This window comes from Macrobrachium nipponense, chromosome 8, assembly GCF_015104395.2.
Source record: "Macrobrachium nipponense isolate FS-2020 chromosome 8, ASM1510439v2, whole genome shotgun sequence".
Taxonomy (NCBI): domain Eukaryota; kingdom Metazoa; phylum Arthropoda; class Malacostraca; order Decapoda; family Palaemonidae; genus Macrobrachium; species Macrobrachium nipponense.
The window spans coordinates 78,004,094-78,030,110 of record NC_087203.1 but is presented as its reverse complement, the minus strand read 5'-3'; the positions used below and the strand labels follow the sequence as shown (position 1 = coordinate 78,030,110).

Sequence of the window (26,017 nt, the reverse complement as noted above, 5' to 3'; positions counted from 1 at the left end):
ACATCCCACCCTGGGGGCCTGAGTTCCCTGGGTGGGCGAGACCTCTCGAAGCTCCTCATTGGGAGTGATATTTCCATGGAAGTGGAAATGTCGACTCCTTGCAGTTTAAGGACTAGGGCCAGGGCAGCTCTGTAGCCTTTAACTGCGGAGATGGAGAGGAGCTTCTCTCGGTGAAGAAAGACGAGGAAATCCGCTGCCAGCTGAAGATTGGCTTGGAACGGAGAGGCACCCCGTCTATGACACCAACCACAAAAGACGGACCACTTTCCCTGGTATACTGCTGCAGAGGACTGTCTGAGGTACCCAGCCATCTCTGTTGCTGCTCGGTGAGAAAAGCCTCTTGCTCGCAAGAGATGGTGGATAACCGCCAGCCATGAAGAGACAGGGAGTGAACTGCTTGGTGGTATCATTCTACGTGAGGTTGGCACAGCAGGTTGTTGCCAGGGGTAATCTCTCGCGGTGCCTCCGAGAGAAGAGCCAGCAGGTCCAGATACCAAATGGCCCTAGGCCATTTGGGTGCCACCAGAATCATCCGAAGATTGCTGGTGATCCACATTCTACTGATCACCTTACGAATCAGGCAGAACGGGGGAAAGGCGTACACTACGAGGTTGTCCCACGGGTCCGGCACAACTGAGAAGAAAACCTGGAGTTTTCTGTTGTGCAGGGTGGCGAACAGATCCACAACTGGATGCCCCCACAGGTTGAAGAGCCTTTCTGCCACGTCTGGATGTAAAGACCATTCGGTCCCAATCACCTGATCCTGGCGGCTGAGCTTGTCTGCCACTACATTCCTCTTGGCTGGAATGTATCTGGCTGATAGCTCTACCGAGTGAGCTACGGACCACTCGTGCACCAGCATCGTCAACTGGTGCAACAGGAGGGACACTAGGCCCCGTTTGTTGACGTATGCCACTACCGTGGTGTTGTCGCTCATCAACACCACTGAGTGCCCCATCACTCGCTCCCGGAACTCTTGGAGTGCGAGGAACGCAGCCTTGAGTTCCAGGAAGTTCATGTGAAGGTGCCTGTCATGATGGTTCCACACTCCTGCTACCAGCAACTCTTCCAGGTGTGTGCCCCAACCCTCAGTCGATGCGTCTGAGAACAGCAGCATCTCGGGAAGGAGAGTGCGCAGGGGCACTCTTATTAAGAGGTTCTTGGCATCTAGCCACCAGACCAGGTCCTCCCTTACTTCCTACGTGAGAGGAACCAGGAGGGATTGTGGATCCCCTGCCTGTGACCAGCACTCCTTTAGTCTCCACTGAAGAGACCACAGGTGAAGACGCCCGTGAGGGACTAACTTCTCAGTGACGACAGGTGACCGATCACGACTTGCCACTGCTGAGCTGACTGTTCGAGACAGGAACCGTCTGGCTACCTCCCTGAACCTGCTGATCCGTGAGTCTGCGGGGAAGACTAGTGCTGTTACAGTGTCGATCAGCATGCCCAGGTACTTTATCCTCTGCTTGGGCTCGAGATCTGACTTCTCGACATTCACCACGATCCCCATATCGCTGCATAAGTCGAGGAGTCAATCTCTGTCCTGCAGCAACTGTGAGCAGGAGCTCGCCAAGACCAGCTAATTGTCAAGATACCTCCTCAGAAATATCCCGACTGAATGGGCCCAAGCCGACACCAGAGTGAGCACTCGCGTGAACACCTGTGGGGCGGTTGAGAGACTGAAAAAAAGTGCCCTGAATTGGTACACCGTCCCATCGAGGATAAAGCGGAGGTACTTCCTGGAGGACTGATGGATGGGTATTTGGAAATACGCATCCTTCAGGTCCACCGAAAGCATTAAGTCTTTCTTCCTGATGGAATCGAGCACTGAGCTTGCTGTTTCCATCATGAACCAAGTCTGGCGAACGAATCGGTTCAAGCCCCACGAAGACTTCTCCACAAGGAAGAGTGGGCTGTAGAAACCCGACGACTGATCTCGTACGATCTCCACAGCTTGTTTGCTCACCATGGTCTTGACTTCTTCTTGAAGTGCTACGTCCCGAGCTACGTCCCCAGCAGATCCGTGAGTCTGCGGGGAAGACTAGTGCTGTTACAGTGTCGATCAGCATGCCCAGGTACTTTATCCTCTGCTTGGGCTCGAGATCTGACTTCTCGACATTCACCACGATCCCTATATCGCTGCATAAGTCGAGGAGTCAATCTCTGTCCTGCAGCAACTGTGAGCAGGAGCTCGCCAAGACCAGCTAATTGTCAAGATACCTCCTCAGAAATATCCCGACTGAATGGGCCCAAGCCGACACCAGAGTGAGCACTCGCGTGAACACCTGTGGGGCGGTTGAGAGACTGAAAAAAAGTGCCCTGAATTGGTACACCGTCCCATCGAGGATAAAGCGGAGGTACTTCCTGGAGGACTGATGGATGGGTATTTGGAAATACGCATCCTTCAGGTCCACCGAAAGCATTAAGTCTTTCTTCCTGATGGAATCGAGCACTGAGCTTGCTGTTTCCATCATGAACCAAGTCTGGCGAACGAATCGGTTCAAGCCCCACGAAGACTTCTCCACAAGGAAGAGTGGGCTGTAGAAACCCGACAACTGATCTCGTACGATCTCCACAGCTTGTTTGCTCACCATGGTCTTGACTTCTTGAAGTGCTACGTCCCGAGCTACGTCCCGAGCAGAACCGGGAACGTACGTCTGAAGATGGACCGGGTGAGAAGTGAGGGGTGGCCGCAACTCGAAGGGTAGTAGGTATCCCTCCCGAAGAACATCCACTACCAGGTCTCAGCTCCGTAGCGCTGGCAAGTTGCCCAATGGCTTGCCAGGCATCCCCCCACTTCCGGCAGCAGGTGAGGGGGAAAGCCGTCCCTAGCGTTTCCCTCTCTTCGGTTTCTGCTTGGCAGGTCTCCCACGGGAGTAGGAGCCTTGAGAGGAGGGCTGACGCTCACTCCTTGAAGCGGAAGACGAAGGCTGGGTCTTTCCTAACCTCAATGGTGCTAGTGTCTTGGAAGCGGAGGAAAAGCTAGCCAGCTCCGAGGCTTGGCCGCAGTTGCTCGAGGCTGCCCAGAAGCCTTCGAGACTACCTGGTGGACCCAGTGTCACCTCTCAACCGGCCGCCCTGGTCACCTGAGCCAGGACAGAGTCCAGACGTCTCAGGACCAGGTTGGCCCACAGGTTGGTGGTCTGGTGGGCAAAGTAGGAGATGGCCCTACCTCCAGAACGCTGAATCTTCCTCGGGAACGATAGCTCCCGAGGAGGCTGAGACTCTGGATACCGTGAGGGACCACAGATCCAGCCAGGAGACTGCTTGGAAGGCTGCCATGGCAGTCCCTTCCAGGGCCAATGCCTCTGGTTCTCAGCCAGCAGGTGATGGAGAGGCACCCCTGGAGTTAGCTTAACTATCTTCGGGTCAACCTGTTTGGTCGGCAACGGGTCCACTGATGGCACGTAGAAACGCTGCTGGCAAGGCAGAAGAGGAGAAGCAGCTTGTCCGACCTGCTGGACTTAAGCGAACCCTCCTGTCCGGAGACGAGAGCATTCACCTGGCCCAGCACACCATTGGCCAAGGTGGACCGGGGTAAACCCACTGTGCTCTGGGTTCCTTCTAGGGTCCCCAGAACGACTCCAACCTCGATGGAGGGAGCAACCACCGATCCTTCCCCGAGGTTCATTGTGCTGATGAATCAGAGTGATGACCTCTGCGAAAGACCTCTGTATCTCGGGGGTGATCGCGTCCTGAGGAGATGGACTGTCAGATCCATCCAGGCCGATCACCTCTCGAGACACTCTTCCTTCAGGAGGAAGAACCTCCCCAGACCCGTCGTGGTCTCTTCCAACTACTTGTGTGTACGACCTGCTAGGTCCAAGGACTGAGCCAGGATCGTAAGCTCTCATGGTCACGGTCACCCCTGCTCGCCTTGCTCCTCCCGATGTAGCCCGAAGAGTTGAAGGGACAGGTGAGGTAGACCTGACGCTCCTAACCTGCCTACCAGCGGAGCCGGTGGGCTGGGAGGACTGTCGGCAATCGCCACCGTGATCGAGCTGCAGGTCTGGACAGTGGTCTCCGTGAGGAGAAACGCTGGACCGAGAACGATAGCGTCGGTCCTATGAGTCAGGAGAACTGCTACCAGTTGTGCAAGCTGTCTGGTCCCGGTGGGAGCGATGGTCAGGTGACTGGTAGTGTCCACTGACACGGTGAGAGCAAGCCACATCCTCTTGACGCGCCACGGTTCCTGGTCCAGCCGAGGCTGGACCTGGTGACCGTGGGGACCTCTTCCTAGCCTCGACACGTGGACGGACTGGTGGGACTGTCACTTCAACCCTGGGAACCGGGAGATCGCCACAAGAGCAATCACCAGCCTGGCGAGAATCACCTGAACAACTCCCACCAGTCTTCTGCTCCGTTCCTGGGTCCTGACGGTGAGCAGGCTCAACGGTTTGGACCCTGGCTGGTAAGTGACTGTACACTCAGTGACGCTCACGAGCAAGCGGCCGAGACGGTTCCTGGGCCGGAGGTGGTACCTCTGGAGCTGGGAGCAGAGGTACCAGCAGTAGCTGGTACCCCTATGGTCCCCGTCTTCTTCTTCCCTGGGGAAGGAGAGACCCTTAGAAGTCTCTGTGCAAGATTTCTTAGGTTGGGGGGCCAGGCCACCTTCTTCTTCCTCGGCTGTGGGGCCTTGGAAGTCGAAGGGGAAGAGGCAGCAGAAGACGACAACGAAGAAGACGACAGAGAAGACGACAGAGAAGACAACACCTTCCTCTTCTTCCTGGACTACTTCTTCTCCAACTTCCTCAGGACAACCGAAAGGTCCTCCATCCAGGACGGAGCTGGGGTAGTTGCGGTAGCAACTTGGCCAACAGCATCTGTCTGGAGGAACCTGCAGAAGGAGCAGCACAACCATGGGCAGGAACGGAGACAGCAGGAAAAGGCACAGGAACCGGTGGGCGGTGAAGTGGGGAGCTCTTTGGGGACTCAAAGTCAGGGGATGGGGCGAGGACAGCAAAACCAGGCGGCGGAGGAACCAAGTCCTTCCGCAGCACAGACGTCAGCGGGGCTTGTACGGCGGCTGAAGGGGTCACCGAAGTCACATGCTGTGTGTACACCAGGTGTGGCGGTGCGGCATACCCTGGCGTTGAAAGGGTGGTGGTAGTCATTGTCACTGCCCCATGGGTCACTAGGGCCACAGCCAGATGTTGCAACCGCCCCTGGATACTGGGAGTGCCTGGAATACTCAACGAACACCATACCTGCTGGAGGTCTCCACCCATGGCGGCAGACACACCTGGGGAAGCAACAGTCGGGTTAATGGGGGGGGGGGGGGGTTCCTGTTTGCTCAGAGGGGGAAAGATCCCACCCTGAATGGACCAAAGACCCCGAGTACAGCTCTAGGTCGGGGTGTCACGCTCCTTCCTCTGCGCTGGACAGATCGAACGGAGAGGTGGAACGGGACACGTCCCTCGAAGGGGAGAGTCATATGAGGGAGCTGGCTAGGAGGGAGGAAGGAAGACGACATGTCAGTCACCAGAGCTGTTGAGGGAGAGCTTTCTGACGACACCTTGGCAATTTTATGAGGCTTCCTCCTCCTCTCATAGAGCTCCCACTGCTCCTCCGACCAGGAGACCCAAAAATCACATGGCACGGCCCTAGAGCACTCACGCCCTCGGCACCGTGTACACAATAAATGAGGGTCCACAGAGTCACTGGACCTAAATGCCCCATACTTACGGCCCTCCACACCAGGGCACACTTTCCGGCTGGATGGGGGGCAAAGGGGCTTCTCCACTTCGTGGGCTTGCAAAATTTGTGATGCAAAACCACAAAATAAAACAAAAAAGCAATAAGTACTTACAGTGCACACACACTAGTAATACATCAAGGAAAAGTGTGGAAAAAACACCTCAGTTGTTGACATTCAACGAAAATCTCACGATGAGAGGCGAGCACGTCTACATCCGACAGCGGCCGAAAGCAAAGTGATATGTTAACCTCCAGTCAGGCGGGACTCCCGACCATCAGACAAGCAGTTACTACCAAACTACCTTGTTAGAAATCTTACGACTGGTCCAGCTGGCACTGAGTAGTAATTCCTTATGTAAAGGACCAAGGGTTTGTAGGTATTACGTGTCGGAACAAATACTATTGTCATTTCAGTTTTAATTGCTTACCCCACTGTAAAATCGGATTATCGTAAGATGAATTATCGTAACTTGAACACTGCCTGTACATAACATCTTTCGCTTCATTAATAAATAAATACATATAGTGCACTGTGCTATGTCTTTGTTTAAGTTGACGGCTGTCGTCTGCAGTGCTGATGCACGAGTTTGAAAACAATGCTTGGGCGCCATTTCGTGTTAAATGGAAATTTTTAATTGAGAGATGACTGTATGACCCTAATCATGCTCCCTAATTATTAAGCTAACTTTATAATGAAATTAAAATTAATGTAATTTCACTTAAAAGTTAGCTTAATACACTACCCTTAAAAAAGAAATAAAGTTAATAAAAAATATAGGAGTGCGTGAAGATTATGTACACAACGTATTTTCTCTCTTCTCTCCCCTTCCGACCAACTGATCTGTTTTTAGAAGTCTTCTCACTCACTTTTAAGAAATTCTTTATTCTGTCTCTTTCTCTTTACTTTGAAATTCCTTTTCATGACCAAGCAGTGCTTTATATTTGGACTAACACAACTCTTAGTTTAGTCATGTGTTTATGTTTAAGAACAGTGCATTTACAGCTCTAGACAGTAAAGGTAGAAATAGATCAATTAAAAATTATCTACCATTAACTGAGAGAGAGAGAGAGAGAGAGAGAGAGGAAGAGAGTGGAGAGAGGAGGGAAGGTGGAGAGGGGGGACGAGAGAGAGTGAGAGCGAGAGATAGAGGGAGCGGAATAGAGAGAGAGAGAGAGAGAATATGTAAAAATCATTTGACAGCTCTGATCTCAAGCTTCTAGTGGAGTTAAAAAAAAAAGAGGGGAAAATTTTTTTTATACACATCATTTTGTAACTATAGTTATATTATTATTATTATTGTATGCTGGAAGTAAACCCTCTTTTAAACATGTTTTATTAAAAGTAATTGCTGCCTCAGCTGCATTAATTTTATACAGGTTCTTCTCTATTTTTCTAATTATTGCTTTCTCATTGTTGCTTAAACTGGTGAGCAACGCACCGAAGGTTGACATATCTCAATTGGGTAGAACGATTGGATTTTTATTGGTAAAAATTCCAGTTGGGGTAGTCAAATTTTCGGGTATATCCCGTAGAGTTTATTACAGATAGAATTGATGTTAAATTCTATTTCTTTTCTATTCTTTCTATTCTTTCCGGACGTTTCGTCTGAATAAACCTCAGACATCCTCTTGGGCGGAGGTGGGTGAAGGACTGAAGTGAGAAGGTGAGTCCAGGTGCTTATATTGCGGTGGCGCAGCGGGGGTGTCGTGCCGCTGCCTTTTCATTGGCTCGTGGGTGGGAGCTTCTTTTTCATTGGCTGCCTGGCTGCGGGCTCAAGCCAGCTCCCGATCGCATGCTCAGCAGGCGCGCCGATCTTCTCAGCTGCATATCATCACGCCGGGCTTCATTTTGATTGTGTAAAGGCCGCGTGACGTCACTGCTGGTATTATTCATCGTATTAATGTCACTGCTGGTATTATTCGTCGTATTAATGTCGTCTTGGATTGGGGCGTTTTCGGGCGGCGATATGGTGATGTTTGCCGTTATTGGAGTGTTTCTTCGGATGCAGGTCGGGAGCAAAAAGGCCTCCTGTGTCGTGTTCATGGAGGGCCTTTGCTCCTGGATGAGTAACGCCTCCAGGAGGCGCAGACGGCGAGGGTCGGGTGCTCTCCCTATTATCATGGTGTTACGGATGATACAGTCGCGGGAGATTGTGTCTCGGTGGGCGATGAGGGCGTGGTTCTTGATAGCCCCTTCTTGGGCATGACAGGAGATTCTCTTTGCAAGACGCATGGTAGTCATTCCAATGTATTTCCCAGGACATCCTCGGGTGGGGCATATGTATTGGTATACTACGTTCGTCTGCTTGAGGGGGTCTCCTGATGGCGGTGAGGGGTTATTTTTCATGATAAGGTCTTTTGTTTTACGGTTTTTGTAGTATATTATAAGGTCCACTCTCTTGCCTTCTTCAATGGGGAGGATGTTTTCCTTAATGATCTTCTTCATCGCCTTCTCCTCGCGGTATTGAGAATGCATGAAGGCCTTATAATATATCGTGATGTTCTCGGTGGGGCGGGGTCGTGGGTCTTGTTCCTCGTTCGAGTACCATCTTTCGAGGGCGGTGCGCACTTCTCGATTGATGAGCTTATTGGAATATCCGATATTCACGAGCATCTGTGAAGCTCTATCAAGCTCGAGGTGTGTGCCCTGCCAGGTAGAACAATGGGAGAGGGCCCTTTTCACAAAGGCTCTGACAGTATGTTCTTAAACCTGTCTGGACACTCGCTATCCCCGTTGAGGCACATTCCTAAATTAGTTTTCTTCGTGTAGACAGAAGTGCGGAGACCGTCTTCTGTCTTCGTTATAAGGACGTCGAGGAAGGGGAGCCGATCGTTGGTGCTAAACTCGACTGTATAGTTTAGCACGCAGCATTGCTGGATCGGCGACGTAGGGCTTCTACCTCATCCTCGGTGTCGACTTGTACGAAGATATCGTCTATGTAACGGGCGTATTTGCGGGGGTGCTGGCTCTGGGCGAAGACCCTCTGTTCTACGGTGCCCATATAGAAGTTGGCAAAAAGGACTCCCAGAGGAAAGCCCATGGCAACGCCATCTTTCTGACGGAACATCTGTCCTCGGTGGGTGGAGAAGGGGGGCCCTCTTCGTACAGATGTCCAGCAAGGTGCTCAAAGAGGCTTCAGGGATATTGAGTGGGGCCGTCGACGGGTCTCGGTAGACTCGATCCATCATGATGTCTATGGTCTCGTCGACGGGAACATTGGTAAATAGGGATTCTACGTCGAGGGATGCTATGATGCCGGTGCCGGGGGAGTCGCGAATTTCTTCAAGGAACTCCACCGATGAACTCAGGCTATAGCGGCTCGGGACGTAGGGAGTCAAAATTTGATTGAGGCGCTTGGCCAAGGCATAAGTCGGCGCGGGCGTCTGCCTGATAATCGGGCGGAGAGGGTTGCCTTCCTTATGGGTTTTCACGTTCCCATAGAGGTAGCCAAGACTGAAGTCCCCTTGGATGGGCGGAAGGTGGACTGCGTTGGTTGCGGCATTAATGGTACTGATGACACGGTTGGCATCCCTTTTGATGTCTTCCGTAGGGTTCCGTGTGAGACGTTCAAACTTTGAACGTCTCACACGGAACCCTACGGAAGACATCAAAAGGGATGCCAACCGTGTCATCAGTACCATTAATGCCGCAACCAACGCAGTCCACTTTCCGCCCATCCAAGGGGACTTCAGCCTTGGCTACCTCTATGGGAACGTGAAAACCCATAAGGAAGGCAACCCTCTCCGCCCGATTATCAGGCAGACGCCCGCCCCGACTTACGCCTTGGCCAAGCGCCTCAATCAAATTTTGACTCCCTACGTCCCGAGCCGCTATAGCCTGAGTTCATCGGTGGAGTTCCTTGAAGAAATTCGCGACTCCCCCGGCACCAGCATCATAGCATCCCTCGACGTAGAATCCCTATTTACCAACGTTCCCGTCTACGAGACCATAGACATTATCATGGATCAAGTCTACCGAGACCCGTCGACGGCCCCACTCAATATCCCTGAAGCCTCTTTGCGCACCTTGCTGGACATCTGTACGAAGAGGGCCCCCTTCTCCACCCACCGAGGACAGATGTTCCGTCAGAAAGATGGCGTTGCCATGGGCTCTCCTCTGGGAGTCCTTTTTGCCAACTTCTATATGGGCACTGTAGAAGAGAGGGTCTTCGCCCAGAGCCAGCACCCCCGCAAATACGCCCGTTACATAGATGATATCTTCGTGCAAGTCGGCACCGAGGATGAGGTAGAAGCCCTACGTCGCCGATTCCAGCAATGCAGCGTGCTAAACTATACAGTCGAGTTTAGCACCAACGATCAGCTCCCCTTCCTCGACGTCCTTATAACGAAGACAGAAGACGGTCTCCGCACTTCTGTCTACACGAAGAAAACTAATTTAGGAATGTGCCTCAACGGGGATAGCGAGTGTCCAGACAGGTTTAAGAACACTACTGTCAGAGCCTTTGTGAAAAGGGCCCTCTCCCATTGTTCTACCTGGCAGGGCAAACACCTCGAGCTTGATAGAGCTTCACAGATGCTCGTGAATAACGGATATTCCAATAAGCTCATCAATCGAGAAGTGCGCACCGCCCTCGAAAGATGGTACTCGAACGAGGAACAAGACCCACGACCCCATAGTGGACCTTATAATATACTACAAAAACCGTAAAACAAAAGACCTTATCATGAAAAATAACCCCTCACCGCCATCAGTAGACCCCCTCAAGCAGACGAACGTAGTATACCAATACATATGCCCCGCCCGAGGATGTCCTGGGAAATACATTGGAATGACTACCATGCGTCTTGCGAAGAGAATCTCCTGTCATGCCCAAGAAGGGCTATCAAGAACCACGCCCTCACCGCTCACCGAGACACAATCTCCCGCGACTGTATCATCCGTAACACCAGGATAATAGGGAGAGCATCCGACCCTCGCCGTCTGCGCCTCCTGGAGGCGTTACTCATCCAGGAGCAAAGGCCCTCCATGAACACGACACAGGAAGCCTTTTTGCTCCCGACCTGCATCCGAAGAAACACTCCAATAACGGCAAACATCACCATATCGCCGCCGCCCGAAAACGCCCCAATCCAAGACGACATTAATACGACGAATAATACCAGCAGTGACATTAATACGATGAATAATACCAGCAGTGACGTCACGCGGCCTTTACACAATCAAAATGAAGCCCGGCGTGATGATATGCAGCTGAGAAGATCGGCGCGCCTGCTGAGCATGCGATCGGGAGCTGGCTTGAGCCCGCAGCCAGGCAGCCAATGAAAAAGAAGCTCCCCACCCACGAGCCAATGAAAAGGCAGCGGCACGACACCCCCCGCTGCGCCACCGCAATATAAGCACCTGGACTCACCTTCTCACTTCAGTCCTTCACCCACCTCCGCCCAAGAGGATGTCTGAGGTTTATTCAGACGAAACGTCCGGAAAGAATAGAAAGAATAGAAAAGAAATAGAATTTAACATCAATTCTATCTGTAATAAACTCTACGGGATATACCCGAAAATTTGACTACCCCAACTGGAATTTTTACCAATAAAAATCCAATCGTTCTACCCAATTGAGATATTTCAACCTTCGGTGCGTTGCTCACCAGTTTAAGCAACAATGAGAAAGCAATAATTAGAAAAATAGAGAAGAACCTGTATAAAATTAATGCAGCTGAGGCAGCAATTACTTTTAATAAAACATATTATTATTATTATTATTATTATTATTATTATTATTATTATTATCATCATTATTATTATCATTATGTATTTATTATGTTTGCATTCCATATCACTATACTCTTTAAATTTTATATACACTAATTTTATATCTCGTGATGCATCCCCCTTTAAATTAGCTTCAAAATTATGTCTTCCATATTCACACGATATGTGAGAATAGTATACGGTAACCAAAAGCAAACCTATACACAAATGTTTTTGTAATTTAGCAGTCATCTTATACTACAGATATGTAATGAATTCATGGAAATTTCCCATAATTTTTTACCTTGTCTTATCTAAAGGTATTTATACTACACGGAAATGTGCAGTAACTCAATTTCCCTAAGAATTTTTCACAAATGGGATCTTAAAACTTGGTAAACAAAAAATCAACTAGTTGATTATCATGTATTGCCTCTTTCCTTTTACAATATGTATTGTATTCAAAAGGAAAATCTGTCCTATCAAAAGGACATAAAAATACAAGAACACTAATATACATACCAGAAGCAACAATGGAGACAGCAATAATAATGGCATATGACACTACAGTTGCCATGTAATGCAAACATATCATCACAAAGCATGACAGACCTGATGGAGAGAAAACAAAAATTGGATAAATACCATATTGTTACGTAACTCTAAATAACAAAGACCTAAAAACATAACAAAATACACTAAAGGACTTGAAATAATAATAAACTTGACATACTTCCAACATACTGCATCCCCAGGTTGTTCTGTCTTTACCTTAGAGTTTGGTAGTTAAAACAAGTGGTCAACCAGGTGATAAAAAACTTCATTGCTAGTACAGGGGGCCCGGGGTTAACAGCGCAATTGCTTAGCGGTGAATCACTTTTACGGCTGTCGTCAAAAATATTCATTTAGAAAATAAGGCATTTTAACATATTTTTACTGCACAATTTTCGCTCAACAGCGCCGCTAGCGTCGTTATGTCTATCGAGTTCATAAATTTGTAGAAATGCCGTTCAGACCATAAAGGTTATGTAAATGATATTAACAAATTTTATGGAGAGTTATTATATAGGTATTAGGGTAAAATATATGCCTCTGACGCTGTTCTATGCCGAAAATATCGAGTTACAGAAGTGCAAATTTAGCTATGGATGTGTCGATTTTATAAATGTTCATCCTTTTATATTTAAAATGTGTATGAAGAAGTACTACATATAGGGTACAGGCAGTCCCCGGGTTACGACGGGGGTTCCGTTCTTGAGACGCGTTGTAACCCGAAAATCATCATAAGCTTGAACATCATCAAAAATCCTAAGAAAACCTAACTTTTAATGCTTTGGGTGCATTAAAACCTGAGTAAACTGCATTCTTATTGCATTTTTCATAAAAAAAAACTATCAAATATTAATTATTTTGCATTTCTGGTGTCATATTTTTTCTGGCAGATCAGCGTTGTAGGTGCCGTAACCCTGGAAATAATTTCTGATAAATATAACTGAAAAGCACCTTAACCTCGGAACGTCGTAAGCCGAACCAGTCGTAACACGAGGACTGCCTGTATTTTTATTTCTGCACAGAAATATGATATAAAGGCAGCTTTTGAAATTGCGCTTCACATTATCCAAGAGGATGTTTTTTTATGTTCTTTCTTGTGAGCCGCCGCCTGCCGCTCTTCCAAAAATATAGAGTTAAGAAAAGTTCAAATTTAGCAATCCATGTGTCAACTTTAAAAATGTTCATGTTTTTATGTTTAAAATTTGTGTGAAAATATATTACGTACAGGGTATTTTTATTTCTGCACAGAAATATGATACAAAGGCAGCTTTTGAAACTGCCGTTCATGTTATCAAATACGATGTTTTTTCATGTTCGTTCTTGTAAGCCGCAGCCTGCCGCTCTTCCGAAAATATCGAGTTACAAAGAGTGCAAATTTAGCAATCGATGTCGATTTTATAAATGTTCATGCTTTTAAGTTTAAATGTGTATGAAAATATAGTACGTATAGGGTATTTTTATTTTTGTACATAAATATGATACAAATTAAGGCAGCTTTTGTAACTACCCTCCATGTTGTCAGAGGATGTTTTTTCATGTTTGTTCTTGTCTGTCACTGTTCCAAAAAAGCATGGTTTTATTTTATTAATTATGCATCTTTTCCATAAATCCTTTAAAAAGTTATACATTACTTCACTGTATCCAATAATATTGTATGTATTCTAATACTGTTGTATTATAAAATACTATGACAAACCTAAGCCAGTATTTTGCAGAGCAGCCAATGTTTTGGTTTGAAATCAGCCAATATTGAATACGAGTTTGTTTCACCATATTTAACGCAATTCTGAGTGAAATTTCTTGCTTCTAGTTAGCATAAACTAATATCTCGATAGTACTTGACTTATATGAGACAAGGTTACTTTTCCTTATACGACGTGTTTTTAGGTGGAAATATGAATTGAATAGGTCTTGTTGAGATTGTGAACTAATTTTTTTTCGTTAACAGATTACGTTGGCGGCATATTTATTGCGTAAAAAAATTATGTGATTCCGTTCGGAATTTTCCTTTTTATCATCGTAATACGAACTTTAAGTTATTTATCTCATATCAGCATGAAACCAACAGTAAAATGTGTTCTTTCAAGCCCAGTAGTTTTGATTAAAATGATTTGATCTCAATAACATCTATGGTTGTGTTTGATGGCATACATTTAATGGAGTTTTATCCTTGTAACCGATGCACGATAATAGTCATTAGCAGGTTGAACAGTTTTCTCAGCTTCATTTATAACTAGGTTTAAATTTAAGAGGGTATTTCCTGATTGATCTTTTATCTATATTGATCTTTGATGTATAGCGAATAAAGTTATTACATTAAGATATCTCAGTTCTATTCTACATAATGTTATTTATAACAATTACGGCAATAGTGTACTATAGTACGAGGATTGAAATATAAACCAAATGGATGTTATCCAATTTGGTTGTATTTTGAAAAAAAAAAAATTGTTTCTTATTTGGTTGTTCATGGCTGTATATGTTTACGCAACGAGTATAACGTTAATACCATACTTTCATCGTTCTCTTTTGCTGTTTTTGAACTTATGTAACTAGAAGATGGGATAAAGTTAGGCTATTGTATAATTTGGTCTTTCATAAAATCGGATTATTGTAAGACGAATTATCGTAACTTGAACACTACAGCTATCTGTACATCTTATTACAGTGGACCCCCATATTTGCGTTCTCCGGATTTGCGGATTCGGGAACATTTCCCCGCATTATTCGCAGAAAATTTACACATTTGCGGTATTTTTCTATGATTATCAATTTCATCATAAAATACACTTTTTGTGATACAACTATTAAAAAACCAAGTATAAAAATGTTTAGTGGGTTTTTGTTGAGTCTTAACTAACAAAATAGGCTGTTTTCAGCGTTTTTATGGGGTTCCAACTATTCACGCGTTCTAACTATTCACATGGGGGTTGTGGTATGCATCCCCCCACGAATATGGAGGGACCACTGTATGTCTTTACATACTCTAGACACCCAAAGGATTAAAGCTAGGCTTTTTTTCACTTTACAGTATTTATAATATTATAATGTACTGTAGAGTACTACTATACAGTAAATTCTATAGTATTATACTGCATATATATAATTGTACTTACTGTGCCATTGCGGGATTACGGCGCCATTTGACTGGTCTAGGGCGCTGTTAACTGGTCTAGAATTTTGAAAGAAGGTGTGCAGTGGCCGTAGGCTTTAAAATGCTTAGCGTCGAAAATCACTTAGTGTCGGCAGCCAGGAACGGAACCCCTGCCGCTAACTGAGGGCCGCCTGTATTTAGGTTTCATTCTTTGAAGCAAAAATAACCAGTTCATGAAAACTACTTGGATAGTTTGCAAATTGATGCACAATAACGAAAAAAAAAAAAAAATTGATTACAATATACAATGTACAGGCGGCCCTCGGTTAGTGGCAGGGGTTCTGTTCCTGGCAGTCAATGCAGAGCGAATTTTGACGCCAAGCAATTTTAAAGTCTATGGGCATCACACATCTTCTTTCAGAGCACTAGACCTGTTAACATCACCCTACACCACGGTGTAATCGTGCAATAAGTAAAACTATGTTTATGCAGTAAAGTACTATAGAATTTACTGCAGTACTATTATAGTATTATAAATACTGTTAAAGTGAAAAAAGTCTACCTTTAATCTTTTGGGTGTCTTGTGAAGCATAATCCTTGTACAGTGGTACCTTGACCTACAAGTTTAATTAGTTCCCTGGCCGCACTCATAGCTCAATTTGCTTGCACGTCAAATCAATTTTCCCCATTGAAGATACTTAAAATGTCCTTAATCTGTTCCAACCCTCAAAATGCCACCCCATATATTTATGTTTCATGTTATCAAATAAGGAAAATACATTTCTTAATAACAAATTTTGTGTAAAAAAAAAAAAAAAAAAAAAAAAAAAAAAGTATGTAAAGATATAAAAGGGATTTTGACGAAGGAAAAATCTATATTTCTGGGTGATTGGCTCGTGTCGCCCTATGAAAGGATCCTTAATATCATTCTTTCTAGGTAAAATTAATCTAAAATTACCAGAGAAAAACAAATTAAGAAAATGTCAGTAAAACACTGACTCGCTCACTCTTAAAAGAAGTGTCGGTATGGTAATAGGGGCGAGTGGGAATCACTACCACGAGACATTCACCAATTAGAACTTCCATCAAAGAATCCGTAAGAGAGAGCTGATACCAACGGGCGATGCAGCCGCGCTACTACTACTACTAGAGGACGCCACGGACAGCAGCGCCCCTAGCGGACATCCTTAATCTAAAAAACATCTTGTCCTGCATGGGGGGGGGAAAACAATATAGGGTGGGTTTCATAGGGCGACACGAGCCAATCACCCAGAAATAGATTTTTCCTTCGTCAAAATCCCTTTTCTGGGCTCAGCTCGTGTCGGTCTATGAAAGAGTACCAGAGAAACAGACAAGATGGGAAAAAAGGACAAATGAAAAGCAGTTGTAAAACGATGGATATAATATAAGTAAATCAATTACAGCATACCAACTAAGTACTTAAACTAACTTATTCTAAACAGTAATATAAAAGAACGTTAGTAATGTAAAACGCTAACCTTTAAAAATACAAGTAAACCCACAGTAAAATACAATGAATGCAGTGTAATTATAAAACAAAAGGGATTTACTTAGAAAATTATTTACAAAATATACCAAACACATTGTGTCCTTACCCTAGCATAAAAAATAAGGGTAGGTACACTGAAGTACACCATCAGTACAAGTGTGGATGTCCCTAGCAAAAAAAATAAGGGACAATCCACTATTATGATTCAGCGGCTAAGGCTAGATATCCGAGTAGCATGGCGATAGGGTGAGGCATGTTGGATGAGGTAGGTAGAAAGGAACCTGGATCTGTACTACGACTACTATACAGTATCAGGAGAAACAATGTTTCCCGCTGCTACTGCTGAAAATTTTAAAGATTCCAAGGACTTTAGATAATGACGTTTAAAGACTGTCGGGGATTTCTATCCAGTATACTTTTTAAGATCCTCAAAGTTCATATGTTGAAAGTAATTAATTGAGGTGGCTACTCCCCTGATATCATGTGCTTTTGGGAATGAATCAGGATTGGCTTGTTTAATGAAGTAAAGGATTTGTTGTCTAATACCTTTTACTGACAAAGTACCACCTTTTTCTCTCATGAAGAGAGCACCTGAGGATCTTGAGGAAGTACGAGATAGAAAGGCTCTTAAAGTTGATACTGGGCAGAGAGAAGGATCTTGGGGAAGTGGGATAACTTTCCAAGGGGCCCACCTTGCAAGAGGATCCTCATTTTTGGCTAAAAAGCTACGATCCGGAGCAAGTAGAACTTCTCCTGATGGGAGGAATTCCACATGACCCGCATCCCTGGATAGAGCCGACAGTTCTGAAATTCTAGCTCCTGAAGCTAGGCTTAATAAGAATAATGTCTTTCTAAGAAGCATTATGAATGTACAAGACGAGTTGTCAGTATCTGAAGCTAGTTTGAGGACATCATTTAAGAACCATGAAACTGCAGTAGGCCTTTGAGAAGGTCTAAGTCTAGCACAGGCTTTAGGGATAGACGTGAAATAAGATTCAGTCAGATCTATCTGAAAACCTAATTGAAAGATCTTCTTCAAAGCCGATTTATGAGTGGTAATAGTGCTAGCTGCTAAACCTTTTTCAAACAAGGATCTGAAAAAGGATATAGCTAGATTAACTGTCATGGTTGTAGTGTTTGATTCTTTCAGGAAAGATGCTAATTTTTTAACAGCTGAGTCATATTGTCTAATGGTTGACTCTCTCTTATCTGATTCTAGGAAGAGAATATTCTGTGGATCAATATTAGCATCTTTATTAGCCGCAAACTTCATGAAGTCCATAAAGTTGAGGGTCTGAAGAATTCCTGAGGAAGCGAACACAGTCCTCATTTGTACTGATTGTGACAGCTTGGGATTAAGAATCCGTTGAGGTCGGAGGCCCAATTCCAGAAGAAGAGGATACCAGTTGCTCTTGGGCCAGTCCGGTGCAATCAGAGCTACTATTCCTTTGAAAGTCCTCAGTTTGCTTAGGACTTTCAAGAGAAGATTCACTGGAGGAAAAACATAAATTTTCTCCACTGATTCCAATCCAACGACACGGGCGTCCGTGGCATAAGCCAGAGGGTCCAGGTTGGGGGCCACATAGCAAGGGAGCTTGTGGTTCGCTTGTGAGGCGAAGAGATCCACTTGGAGACCTGGGACTCTCAGGCATATCCACTGGAATGACCCGTCGTCTAGAGACCATTCTGATTCCAGAGGAACTGACCGGGACAGAGCGTCTGCTATCACATTTCTACCCCTGCCAGGTGAGTGGCAGACAGATGCCATTTGTGTTGTTTGCTAGGGCAAAGATGGCTATCATGACATGATTCACATGCTTGGATTTGGACCCTCCTCTGTTGATGCAATGAACTACCACTGCACTGTCCAAAACTAGCCTTAGATGAGACTTTCTCGGGGGAAGCAGTCTCTTCAAGGTAAGAAATACTGCCATTGCTTCCAGAACGTTTATGTGGAGCTGGCGAAATTGAACTGACCAAGTCCCCTGAACCTGTTTGAACTGAGAGTATCCCCCCCACCCGGACAGGGAGGCATCCGTGTGAATGGTTAACACTGGAAGGGGATATTGAAGGGGTACCTGCTTGGCTAAGTTCTTTACTTTTGACCATGGACGGAGTTGATTGCGAAGGATCTGTGGATTACTGACAACTTGTCTCGAGATTTGGTGTTTGCTCTCGATCGCCAAATTCGATTTATATCTTTTAGCCTTGCTTTCAGGAGGATATCTGTTACTGAAGCAAACTGAAGGGACCCTAGGATTCTCTCCTGGTTTCTCCTTGATGTTTGTTTGCATTTGAGAAATTGCCTGACAGATTTTGCTATTTCCTTCCGTTTGGCCACTGGAATTGACAGATTGTGGGAAGACAAATCCCATTGGATTCCCAGCCACTGAAAACGAGACTCCGGGGTAAGTCCTGGATTTCGTTTTGTTTTATCTGGAACCCAGATGTTCCAGAAAGTGAACTACCTTTTTGGTGGCTTTGAGACATTCCTCGACGGTTTGGTGCCCAGATCAACCAATCGTCGAGGTATGCTGCTACCATGATTCCCTGAGTTCTCAATTGCATGTACAACCACTTCTGCTATTTTCGTGAATACCCTGGGGGGGGGCTACATTCAGACCGAAGGGCATCACTTTGAATGAGAATGTCTGATTTCCTAGCCTGAATCCTAGGAATGGGCGGAAGTGCCTGGCTATAGGGATATGATAGTATGCGTCTGTAAGATCGATGGAGCATGTGACGGCTCCACGCGGAGTAAGGTCCTTACTTGCGAGAGGGTAAGCATCTTGAACTTGTCGCAACGAATGAAAGAGTTTAGCTTTGGACAAGTCTAAGATTACCCTTCTTTTTGTTGAGCCTTTCTTTGGCACGCTGAATAAGCGACCTTGAAATTTTAGATGCTTGATTCTCGCAATAGCTCCTTTCTGAAGGAGTTCCTCCGCGTAATCTGTCAATTCCTCTGATGGTATTTGGTGAAATGATTTGATTGGAGGCGGATCTTTGATCCACTCCAACCCAATCCTTTGGACACTATGCTCTGTGCCCAATTGCTGAACCCCCACCTGTGGCGGAAAGAGGAACAGCCTCCCTCCTACCTGGGGAGCTCATTGTTGATGGGCGGGTTGACCACCACGCCCTCCTCTGAACTGTCTGCTCCTTGTCGCCCTTCCTGCGCCACGCTGGCGAAAGTAACCTCTCGCCCTACCTCTCGGTTGTTTGTTCAAGGAAGTGTAGCCTTGACTTCAAACGTAGGGTTGAAGGCTGGCGAGATTGCGTAGGAGGTCGACGGCTGTGATTGAGGAGACAACAGGAGGATGGGCTGGTTCTGTTTCGAACTAGCAGGTTGTCCCTGTTGGGTAAACCGGGACGGCCTGAACAAATTGCTGCTGTTGCTGGTGTTTCTGGTACGGCTGGAACCTTTTACCAGCCTTCTTCGGTTTCTTACCAGCAGTGGGGACGGATTCTTGTTTCCTCTTAGATGAAATACCCCACCTGCTCTAAGGCTCTGGTTGAGCCTAGCAGCCTCGTGGTGCACTTCATTAAAACAGCGGACTCTGGGAAGAGATCCGCTCCCCACCCACATGCTAGAAGCCAAGAGTCTATTAGGCTCGTGCCTAATAGTGCACTCCTGCAGAACGTGCTTTCGGCAATTCCTCCTAGCTTGGAAAGAAGTCGAAAGCATCTGTCAGAACCGTCTGAAACTGGGATTTTGCCAAGATCTTAAACAGCGGTTCCGTCGCATATGAGAGAGCAGCCATTTCCGTTATTATCAGAGAATTGAGGGACCTGCCAAACCTGGTTCGCGCGTCGAACTCTGCCTGTAATCAAGGAATCAGGGCAGCCTTGGCAGCTTCTCGCCGAACTGGTCCATGGCGCAGTCCGGTTTGAGCTTACCAAGCGTGAACGTAGCTGGCAAGTTCTCCCACAATTCTCCGAAAGCCGGGAAGAGCGGAGAAGTAGACTCCGCCTCCCTTAGCTGTGGCATGGGCTCATCCTTGAGGACTGCCTGAAGGGTCTTCTCTACTATTTTCGTGGCGAACGGAAGAGAAAGCCTTCCTCTTCCGTCGCAAAAATAGTAAAAGGACTCTTATAGGCCCTGGAGCTTAGTGTTTGTGCACTCCCAGTCCTCAGGCAGTGAACCCATTCCCGTTGGGCATGATCCCTACTGTATAGAACAGACTCCCTAGAGATCTTGTCTTCCCTAGTAAGAGCCGTTACAGTCAGCCTAGCATAACCGATGAAAAGGCTGCGTCAGACCCGGAGGGTAAAAACTCGAAGTCCTCAATCCTCCGAGTTCCACACTCCGGGATAGAGATCATCCCATCCTTAAATGGAGCGTAGGCAGCTACTCTCCATGGATTCTCCATAGAGAAAGCTGGCGAGAGTCGTATGGCGGGAGCTGGAGAATGCCAGCACTTGGCACTGGGGAGACTGCAAGAGGACCTGAGAGAGCCCACTACTCGGTCCTCATTCTCTCTAACCCTGTTAGAGAGATCCTGTATGGACTGGGCCTGATTGAGACAGAGTGCTCGACAGTTGTGCAACATCTGCTCAAATCTCGTCCCCAGGGCGGAGACTTGCGAGCCAACCAACTCGCCCACCTGTTGCATCACCACTGCTGAGAAAGCAGTGGGATCAAAGGTGCTGGGTCCCGCTCCTCCCACCGGCGTTGCCGGAGTGGAAGCGGTGGAGGCAGGAGAAGGCATTGGCTCGGCGGGAGCGCGAGCCTTCTCCTTAGAAGCCTTGCTTCTAGAGCTCTTCGAGTGAGAAGAACTCGGCTTGGCCTTCACCGCGTCGGCGTAGGAAGTCGAAGACTTCCTAGCCGAAGAAGACGAAGACGACTTCCTAGAAGTCGTCTTAGAAAGAGTCTTCGGTTCTCTCTGTCCCTTCACCTTTGGGGGTACAGAGAGAGCGGGAGAGCGGGTAGGGATCTCAGATCCCACAAAGTCCTTTGAAAAAGAAGCGCTCGAAGAAGGACAGGAGAAGATCCAGGAGCAACCCAGGAAAGACCTTGGGCGCCCGACACACCTACCTCAACCAACAAATCCTCTGCCCCTACCGCCATAGGCTCATGTTTAGGTCCAGGGCAGCGACGTCCGGGACCGACTCCTGGGAAGCTACGACCCCGAAAGATTGCTGGAGATCTTGCTGGATGGAGGCTATGAGAGGGGCTGCGGACAAGGGGTCAACATACCCAGTTGACTTGCCCGCAGGAAGATCTGGACGGCCAGCTTCTTGTCCAGGATGTACGGCTGGCCTTTGGCGGCGTTCTTCCCGAAGCCGCCCACCCACGCTTTCAGGGTAGCGAGGGCGACCTCCCTCACACCAGTAGCCTGAAAGAAAGGGCGAGATGAGCTTCTAATGGCGGAACGGGGTTGAACAACTTATGACTAAGAGTTGTTAGTAAAAATGAAAAGGAAGCCTATAATGGACTTACCCCCCTCTCCCAGCTGACCGACTAGTTCGTAGCAGATGGCGCAGGCTTCCGGGTGCCAGACGATCATCTCGTTGAATGACGTGGCACAAGGGGCGTTTGAGGACCTGCACTCATCGTGGACCGCAGGGGTCGTACAACGTCGCGTTGCACGCCGGGACCTGACAGTTGGTAGCCTGTAAGTGGAAAGATACATGAGGTATCAGGAGAACACTTACAGCCTAACAGTTGCTCCACTGGTGCCGGAGCGATAAAGTTAGATTAAACCAGAGCCCCGCCATAATACGTGTGGTAACAAGGTTGGTTGGATGTCCTAGGCTATAGCTCCGCTGAATGGCGGGGACAACAGAAAGAAACCCAACCAGGAGTGGTGGTAAAGGGAAACCACAATGGAAAATGGCGGGGATGGTAGACATATGAACAATAAATTTAAACAATTCATCATAAATTAGGTATATCCTTAAAATAACAATAATATCAAACCTTCCTCCACCCGTCTACTAGAAGATGCCCTGGTAAGAAGCGAGCTCCCTTCCGGTAGCGGGGGAGAGATGTAAGGATATAGTAGGCAAGCAACCGACCACTAGTAGTGCCCACCCCGCCCGCTGGCGGAGCCAGTAATCTATCAACCAAAGGTGCCCCGGCTGCGACGGAAGGCTCCTTTCGTTATAGAAAGGGAAGGTGGCTGAGCAACTGGGGAGGGGGGGAGAAAGGTCTCGGCGTAACAACGGCGGGAGAGAGAGAGAGGGGGGGGGTGGCCTACTCCTCCCCGCCTCAACGACTACCCGCTCGGAGACCCGGTACCTCATAAGTGGTCGCCCTATACCCCCGCTGGGAGGAACCCCTGGCCACCTCAGAGAGGAGAGAGAAAGGCGACTGAGGTTGTCATGACAACCAAGGGGTCCCCCAGCACCTCCCTATACCAGGTAGGGAGGGCAGGCAGGGTAAGGTGCGATGGAACACGTGACCGCAAGTGGCCTAAGCCGCGAGCAACACAACCGTGGGAGGCCACGTGAACCAGGCTGTACCAAACCATGGAACATGCACCTAGGCTAGCCTAATACCCTAAATATAATAAAATTACATCGAAAAGATGGAAAAGACACTTTTAGCAAAAGAAAAAGAAGGCCCAGGAGGAGGCAAACTGTTCCAAGAAACAGAAGCCTACTCGGAGCCAGCGATAGCCGATGAAGAGCAAGAGCCGGGATGCTGGGCAGGAAAAATAATAATAGCCCTAAATACCAAACTAAGAGAAATGGTAGGTGGGCTAAACTAGCTAAAACTCGATGTAAAAGACAATGAACGTAATATAGTAAGCCCATAGTATAAGAAGTCCCAGTATGGAGGACCGCGAATTCTTAACGAGGCAGCATGGCACCACCACGAGACAACCGGGAAACCGTATATGACCTATTAGGAGGAAAATACTGGTTCCCGGAAGATAAAAATGTAGTAAAACTTACTTATGAGTTACTTAACTTAGCCGTTGCGATGGCAGAGCGTTCCATAATGATGAAGAGGATAAATCCCGAAAAAAGCACAGCACAGAAAATAACGCGGCTGCATCGCCCGTTGGTATCAGCTCTCTCTTACGGGGATTCTGATTGGAAGTTCTAATTGGTGAATGTCTCGTGGTAGTGATTCCCACTCCCCCGCCCCTATTACCATACCGACACTTCTTTTTAAGAGTGAGCGAGTCAGTTTTTACTGACATTTTCTTAATTTTGTTTTTTCTCTGTAATTTTAGATTAATTTTACCTAGAAAGAATGATATTAAGGATCCTTTCATAGGCCGACACGAGCTGAGCCCAGAATAAGGTTTTATGCAGTGTACAGGTAACTATAGTGTTCAAATTACGATAATTCGTCTTATGATAATCTGATTTGAAAGAGACCAAATTACAGTAGCCTAACTTGATCCCATCTTCTAGTTAAATAAGTTCAAAAACAGCAAAAGAGAATGATGAAAGTGACGGTTTTTAACATTATACACATTGCGTAAATGTGTACAGCCATGAAAAACCAGACGAAAAACAACTTTTTTCCTAAGTACAACCCAATTGGATAACAACATCTGTTTGGCTTGTATTTCAACCATCATACTATAGTAAACAATTACGCTCATAATTACTGTAGTTGTTATAAATGACGTTGTGTAGAATAGGACTGAGATATCTTGATGTAATATCTTTATTTGCTATAGATCAAATATCAATTAGGAAATATACTATTAAATTTAATCCTAGTTGTAGCTGAAGCTGAGAAAACTGTTCAAGCCGCTAATGACCATCATCGTGCATTGGCAACAAGGATAAAACTCCAGTAAACGTGTGGCATCAAACACAACTATAGATAAAATTGAGATAAAATCGTTTTAATCAAAACAACTGTGCTTGAAAGAACACATTTTACTGTTGGTTTCACGCCGATAAAAGATAAACATCGCAAAGTTCGTATTACTATGATATAAAGGAAAATTGGGAACAGAATCACACAATCTTTTTACTGAATAAACATGCCACCATTGTAATCTGCTAACGGAAAAAAGGAAAAAAAAAAAAAATAGTTCACAATCACAATGAGACGTATTCAAGTTGTATTTCCACCTAAAAACATGTCGTATAAGGAAAATGACCATGTTTCATATAAGTCAAGTATTTAGATATTCGTTTATGCTAACTAGGAGCAAGAAAATTAGCTAGCTCAGAATTGAGTTAAAATATGGCAAAACAAACTCTTATTTGCCATCAGCTGATTTCCAAACCAAAACATTCACTATGTTAGTAGAATTTTATAATACAATAATATGAGAATACATACAATATTATTGGATACAGTGAAGGTAATGTATACTTTTTAAAAGATTTTAAGGAAAATATGCATATCTACTTTTTCTTCTTTGCTTAAAGATGCATATTTACTTTTCCTTCTTTGCTTATCTTATTTTCATCAATATGCCATCTACATAGCAGCAACATCTTGAGCTCGTACGGTCGTACCTCAATTTTTTGTTCGCTTAACAAAGCAAAATACTGACCGAGTTGCACAGTTATATTTTGTACTTCTATCCCATGGAAAAAACAAATTGCAGTGTTGCAAAAACAAATGTATTTGCAAGTTTTGTCTTTTACAAAATCAATTTATGTAATAATTGTAAATATAATTTATGTAATAAAAACGTGATTCAATTATATAAATTAAAATTTTATGATGTACTTGGGAGCAACTGAACAACCTACTCTCTTCAACATGTGAAGGGCTGCTACAAAGACTTCAAATGGACATGCTTACTGCCATTGTATCATATTTATGTACAAAAATAAAAAAAAATACCTTGTATTACATTTTTCATACACATTTCAAACATAAAAGCATGAAAACTTATAACAAAAAGCTGAAGTTTCATTAACAAAATAAGTTTTATCTACCTCCCAAATTAATAAAATATAACCACGTGAAATCTTTGTAAATGCATTTTTCGGAACTGTGGCGGATAAGAACGAACATGAAAAAACATCCTCTGATAAAGCGAAGGGCAGATACAAAAAGCTGCCTTTGTATCATATTTATGTACAAAAATAAAAATATCCTATACATAATATATTTTCATACAAATTTTAAACATAATAGCATGAACATTTATAAAATCGACACATCAATCACCAAATTTGCACTTTGTTAACTATATTTGGAAGAGCAGCAAGCAGCGGCGGACAAGATCGTGTTAACTCTATTTTTGGATGAGCAGCAGGCAGTGGTGGACAAGAACGAACATGAAAAAACATTTCTCGTTGATAACTTGGAGGGCAGTTTCAAAAGCTGCCTTTGTATCATATTTATGTACAGAAATAAAAATACCCTATATATAATACATTATCATACACATTTTAAACATAAAAGCATGAACATTTATAAATAGACACATCAATCGTTAATTTGCACTTTTTTAAACTTGATATTTTTAGAAAAGCAGCAGACGGCAACATAGGACAGCGTCATGAGAATACAGGC

At 45.5% G+C, this 26,017-nt stretch overlaps 1 protein-coding gene across 5 annotated transcripts in view; it reads right to left on the bottom strand.

The window, feature by feature from the left end:
- Positions 1-26,017, bottom strand: part of LOC135222868 (choline transporter-like 1) — a 534,082-nt gene that overhangs the window by 210,728 nt on the left and 297,337 nt on the right. For all 5 annotated transcript variants that reach the window (XM_064261214.1, XM_064261216.1, XM_064261218.1 and 2 more), the window contains exon 7: positions 11,936-12,025. In XM_064261214.1, the coding sequence (XP_064117284.1) occupies positions 11,936-12,025 (90 nt within the window). The remainder of the gene's footprint in view (positions 1-11,935; positions 12,026-26,017) is intronic.